Below are 6,160 nucleotides of genomic sequence, written 5' to 3'. Positions count from 1 at the left end.
TAGAATAAAGAGAAAGTTACAGGCTTAAACTGGTAGAAAACAGCAGAGCAAGAAACAGGGACTGAAGGGTCAAGAGCAGGTGGTGTTTTCTGAGCCCTGGCGTTATTCACCTTTTCCACAAAGAAATTCAGAAATTTCTTACATACCTCAGAGGAAGCTTCAATACCGTCAGACTGAGGAACATTAAACTAAAACCAAAAAAATGTCTTAAAAAAAACTTTAGCACAACAAATTATTCTCAAAATTCTTTCAATTTTATTAAGATTGGTGGGACAAGTGGCTGCCCACACAACATTGCAGTATAAGGATAAAAGAAACTGTAATAAGGCATTAAAATGCAAGACTGATTTAATAATAATCCAACTGTACAGGAAGAATATCCAGAATTTTTGGATGTGTCCTACACGTGCAATAAGTTTTCAAGAATACAATCATCTCCCAAAATAATTACACAATTTTGGCCAATGAATTAGCCAGCTACTAAAAAAATAACAGTCTACACTCTTACTTCTACTTCTGCTTATTATTTTTAAGATGGTGAAGTAATTACTGTAGATTCCTTTTTTTTCAGTGCAAAAAATAAAAACCAAAACAAAAAAAACAAACCTAATGTAACCCATTTACTGCCAAGTCGGGGGGGGGGGGAGGCAAAACACCAATCATAAGCTAATTCTGCATTTGTAAGATGATCTGTTCTGCGTGTGTTAGGTTGATGCTAGATCTCACACGTGACTCAGTGTTAATGCGTTCGTCACATAAACTGACTCAACTTCACTTTATTTACACACAAACATTCAGACAAACATGCAGCTTAAAGCGCTTCACACAGCAAAACCAAAACGACACAGAATGACATTAAAACCATTCACAACATTAATTATATAAATTAAAGACAATAAAACATAATACTAAAAATAAATATATAAAAGCAATAAATACAGGGATACACCTTGCACTTCAAACTTTCATTGATGTATTACAGATAATTTAGTAATCAACAAGTGGAAGAACAAAAACAATCCATTAGCAGAATTTCATATGATTTGTTCAAGCTATCTTTATAGTGTTTTGCAAAAACAGATTATTGTTGCGACAGTGCTGTTAAAAGAAAAACTACTGGCAACCGCCAGTTCTACCCATCAGCCTCCTTGTAGATGGACCTATGGCATACATTTGAAAATACTAGATGATTTTCAGAAATGCTGACCGCTGACCTTTACATTGAGCTCACTGAGATTTGAACTCAGATTTTTACACAAACTTGGTTCCCCACGCCGCTCCGCTGCCTGCACGGCAGCGTGAAGACAGCTTTTTACTTTTGATGGGTAAAAAATTTCATGCATTACATTTACAGTTAAGAGTTTGTTTTAACACATTCATTTAAAAAAAAAGTAAAAAAACAAACAAACAAAAACAGACTGGGTAGTGTACTTTTACTTGCAACTTAAAGTCAGCACTGTCCTATTTACAATCTTCTCATTGAAGCTTAGCGGCATTTGGCAACGTGACCGGAAAGATGGTGAGAGCGGGCAAACCTGCGGAGGCATTTAGGGCAAGAATACGGCTTCTCGCCCGTGTGAGTTAACATGTGAGTTTTCAAATGGCCCGACAGGCGAAAGCTTTTCCCACATTCTTGACATGTGTAGGGGCGCAGGTTAGTGTGACTCCTCCTGTGCTTCCCCAGATCACCAGATGAAGTGTAACAGCGGTGGCACTCGGGACATTCAAAGGGCTTTTCCCCAGAGTGTATCCGTTTGTGTTTCACCAAGTCGCCGGACTGTGTGAAACTCTTATCGCATTCAGTACATTTGTAGGGTCTCTCACCAGTGTGGGTGCGTTGGTGATTTCTTAAATGGGCAAGGCGAATGAACCTACTGCCGCAGACAGTGCAGTGGTAAGGCCTTTCACCAGTGTGTGTTCGTAAGTGTATTTTTAAAGCGCCGAGATCTCCGATCTTCAACCCGCAGTCTCCGCACTGATGAGCTTTCTCGTTGGTGTGAAGTTTAGTGTGAACCCTCAGGTTTCTCTGAGTGTTAAAATTTTTCCCGCACACATTGCAGTGGAAGGGTCTTTCACTTGAATGTGTCCTCAGGTGTAGATCCAGGCTAGACTTCAATCCAAACTCCTTTCCACATTCCGAGCAGGAATATTCCTTCTTGCCAGAGTGTGTGGTTAAATGGCACTTAAGATGGTGGGACCTTAAAAAGGCTTTCTCACACACCTGACATTTGTAGGGCTTCTCCCCTGTGTGTATTTTCATGTGTTGTCGCCAGCCGCTGCGCTCTACAAACCTCCTGCCGCAATCCTTGCAGACAAACGGCCGGTCGCCTGTGTGGGTGCGCATGTGGTCTTCCAGGCTTTGAGGTGTGCGCACTTTCTTACCACATTCTGGACACTCCACACCAGTGTCCAGACAGATTGGTTTATCTTCAGGCTCTGTGCTATCTAGTTCATGACACAAATGAGGTCCTTGACCCCAGGTAGTTTTGAAACTCTTCCCACAATCAGCACAACTGAGATATCCTCCTCTAGTAACCACAGACATGTTGTGCCAGCGCTGACAGTGATTTTTTAGGTTCTTCAGGTACTGGAAGCTGCGAGCACAGGTTGGGCAAGGGTGAAGCCTGCGGGGAGGGGCAGAAGGGTGGACTTCACGTACATGGACCCTGAGGTGTACTTTAGAGTTAAAGGTACTGCTGCATGCACCGCAGCTGTATTTGGGGATGAGATTTAGTGTGCGGCTTGAGAAGCATGTGTTGAGTTTTGCAAGGTATTGTTTCTGATGGACCCACTTAACATGCTTCTCCAGGAAGTCCAAGTCAGTAAAGGAGACAGTGCAGTGCGGACATGGAAAAAACTCAGATGATGACTCTACATAGGAGTGAAAAAAAAAAAACAGACAGGAGTCACATCAAGCAAAGGTAAGAATGTATGATTAGACTTTTCCTGTTACAGTAATTGGAAACTCTCTTGATTTATAATAAAGACAATTAAGCTGTATCACCCAATTTGCACCCAAGTTTTGTTTTTAAAGTTATTAAAGATGTATGCTGTACAACAATTCCACTCTGGAAAAAGAACAGTTCAAATAAATCATTAAAAGCCCCAAATTCATGCCCATGATGAGACTATGTAAACTTCTGACCATAACTACAGTGGCTTGCAAAAGTATTCGGCCCCCTTGAACTTTTCCACATTTTGTCACATTACAGCCACAAACATGAATCAATTTTATTGGAATTCCACGTGAAAGACCAATACAAAGTGGTGTACACGTGAGAAGTGGAATGAAAATCATACATGATTCTAAACATTTTTTACAAATAAATAACTGAAAAGTGGGGTGTGCGTAATTATTCAGCCCCCTGAGTCAATACTTTGTAGAACCACCTTTTGCTGCAATTCCAGCTGCCAGTCTTTTAGGGTATGTCTCTACAAGCGTTGCACATCTAGAGACTGAAATCCTTGCCCATTCTTCTTTGTAAAACAGCTCCGGCTCAGTCAGATTAGATGGACAGCGTTTGTGAACAGCAGTTTTCAGATCTTGCCACAGATTCTCGATTGGATTTAGATCTGGACTTTGACTGGGCCATTCTAACACATGGATATGTTTTGTTTTAAACCACTCCATTGTTGCCCTGGCTTTATGTTTAGGGTCGTTGTCCTGCTGGAAGGTGAACCTCTGCCCCAGTCTCAAGTCTTTTGCAGACTCCAAGAGGTTTTCTTCCAAGATTGCCCTGTATTTGGCTCCATCCATCTTCCCATCAACTCTGACCAGCTTCCCTGTCCCTGCTGAAGAGAAGCACCCCCAGAGCATGATGCTGCCACCACCATATTTGACAGTGGGGATGGTGTGTTCAGAGTGATGTGCAGTGTTAGTTTTCCGCCACACATAGCATTTTGCATTTTGGCCAAAAAGTTCCATTTTGGTCTCATCTGACCAGAGCACCTTCTTCCACATGTTTGCTGTGTCCCCCACATGGCTTGTGGCAAACTGCAAACGGGACTTCTTATGGTTTTCTGTTAACAATGGCTTTCTTCTTGCCACTCTTCCATAAGGGCCAACTTTGTGCAGTGCACGACTAATAGTTGTCCTATGGACAGATTCCCCCACCTGAGCTGTAGATCTCTGCAGCTCGTCCAGAGTCACCATGGGCCTCTTGGCTGCATTTCTGATCAGCGCTCTCCTTGTTCGGCCTGTGAGTTTAGGTGGACGGCCTTGTCTTGGTAGGTTTACAGTTGTGCCATACTCCTTCCATTTCTGAATGATCGCTTGAACAGTGCTCCGTGGGATGTTCAAGGCTTGGGAAATCTTTTTGTAGCCCAAGCCTGCTTTAAATTTCTCAATAACTTTATCCCTGACCTGTCTGGTGTGTTCTTTGGACTTCATGGTGTTGTTCCTCCCAATATTCTCTTAGACAACCTCTGAGGCCGTCACAGGGCAGTTGTGGAGCTGTTTTGCAAAGAAGAATGGGCAAGGATTTCAGTCTGTAGATGTGCAAAGCTGGTAGAGACATATCCTAAAAGACTGGGAGCTGTAATTGCAGCAAAAGGTGGTTCTACAAAGTTTTGACTCAGGGGGCTGAATAATTACGCACACCCCACTTTTCAGTTATTTATTTGTAAAAAATGTTTGGAATCATGTATGATTTTCGTTCCACTTCTCACGTGTACACCACTTTGTATTGGTCTTTCACGTGGAATTCCAATAAAATTGATTCATGTTTGTGGCTGTAATGTGACAAAATGTGGAAAAGTTCAAGGGGGCCGAATACTTTTGCAAGCCACTGTATATATTGAGTGGCTGGATCTGGATTTTTCAATACAATCTTTTGGTCAGAATCTTTCCATTTTCTTGTCTTGCTATTCCCTTCAATGATGTTCTCTTGCTTAAGGATTACTAGCAGTACTCCTGTTATTTCTTAACTTTTTAAAAACGTATGTATTTAACTCTCAGCTGATTAAAAAAATGCAGATGCAGATACACCTCTAGAGCTTGCATTAATGTATTTCTTATACATACTTTTCAAGCTAAAACTGGCTACATTGTAAAATTTGGAAAAGGTGAATAACAACTAAAAGCAAAAAGAGAAAACACCCAGACTTAAGGCCGGTCTCTACCTCTGCAAGCCTCCTCCTCTCCCTCTTCAAACCCCTCTGGGGCGCTGCTTGCATCCTCCACCTCTTCTTCACTCTCTCTCTCTTCTTTAACCCACGACTCCGGCTCCTCCTTGACAGCAGCTTCAGTGAATTCATAATGTGGTGAATGGTAGGAGTCAAACTCCTCCTTTATGTGTCCTTGTGAAATATAAGCATCTGTAATAGTGTCAGGTTTAGTGTCTAAACGGTCTTCTGTGTCTCCACTGTGCTCCTCGCTGATCTCCTGCGAATGTGGCTCCTCCTTTATCTGGATATTGAGGCCGTGCCCATTAGTGTATACTTCACTGAAGCCTTCCTCGCCATCACTCCCCTGCTCTAATTTATGCTCTACTTTAATAGTGACCGCATCGCTTTGTGTCTCTTCTATCTTTGCCTCCCCTTTTGTGGATTTCATCTTCATGTAATCACCATTAGGGTTTCGTCGTGGCGTGCTGTGGAGCAGAGGAAAACACCGTTATGTCGAATGTCTCGATGGACACTTAGATTAAAAAAACCAGTCCGAGAAACACAGGGAACAGAAGCAAGCGTCATCTAAATGCTCCCTGATTCTGGTTATCTGATCTTTGTTAGCTCACATTAGCTAAGAAGCATTAGCCTAGCAATAGGCTAACGCCGTTTACTTTCCTACAGCTGTGCAACTGTCACCGTTTCGCTTATATTCCGCCACAAAGAAGAGACTCACAATGTTAAATCGGGCGCTTAAGCCGCAGCAGCTTCTTCGCATTTAAGCGACCATTTACTGGCAGCCTGCATCAGTTATAAATGGATAAAAACACAGGAAGAGCACCGCACACTTCCTCTGGTGCTAGCCAACCAGAGCACATCAGCCTTGTTTACCTTGAACCCGCTTTTAAAGTGACAGCTACAAAAAAAAACAAGCATCACAACAAATCACGCCATCCTGCATCATGTTATCTGTGATGCTATACGTGATGTAGATGGGTTAAGAAAGATAAAAAAAAAACCTACAAAAAGAAAAATATCCTCAGTTTTAACAAAT

The 6,160-nt window shown here is 42.1% G+C and overlaps 1 protein-coding gene across 1 annotated transcript; it reads right to left on the bottom strand.

Moving 5' to 3' along the window:
• Positions 1-349: 349 nt before the first annotated feature.
• Positions 350-5,959, bottom strand: LOC134636355 (oocyte zinc finger protein XlCOF6). Its single transcript, XM_063486301.1, has 3 exons — positions 5,843-5,959; positions 5,122-5,591; positions 350-2,871 (listed from the first exon to the last, which is right to left on the bottom strand). Exons 2-3 carry the CDS (start codon positions 5,558-5,560, stop codon positions 1,487-1,489), a joined length of 1,824 nt encoding a protein of 607 aa, XP_063342371.1. The 5' UTR covers positions 5,561-5,591; positions 5,843-5,959; the 3' UTR covers positions 350-1,486.
• Positions 5,960-6,160: the final 201 nt, after the last annotated feature.

Source organism: Pelmatolapia mariae, linkage group LG10_11 (genome assembly GCF_036321145.2).
Source record: "Pelmatolapia mariae isolate MD_Pm_ZW linkage group LG10_11, Pm_UMD_F_2, whole genome shotgun sequence".
Classification (NCBI taxonomy): domain Eukaryota; kingdom Metazoa; phylum Chordata; class Actinopteri; order Cichliformes; family Cichlidae; genus Pelmatolapia; species Pelmatolapia mariae.
This window is presented reverse-complemented; position numbering and strand designations above follow the sequence as displayed.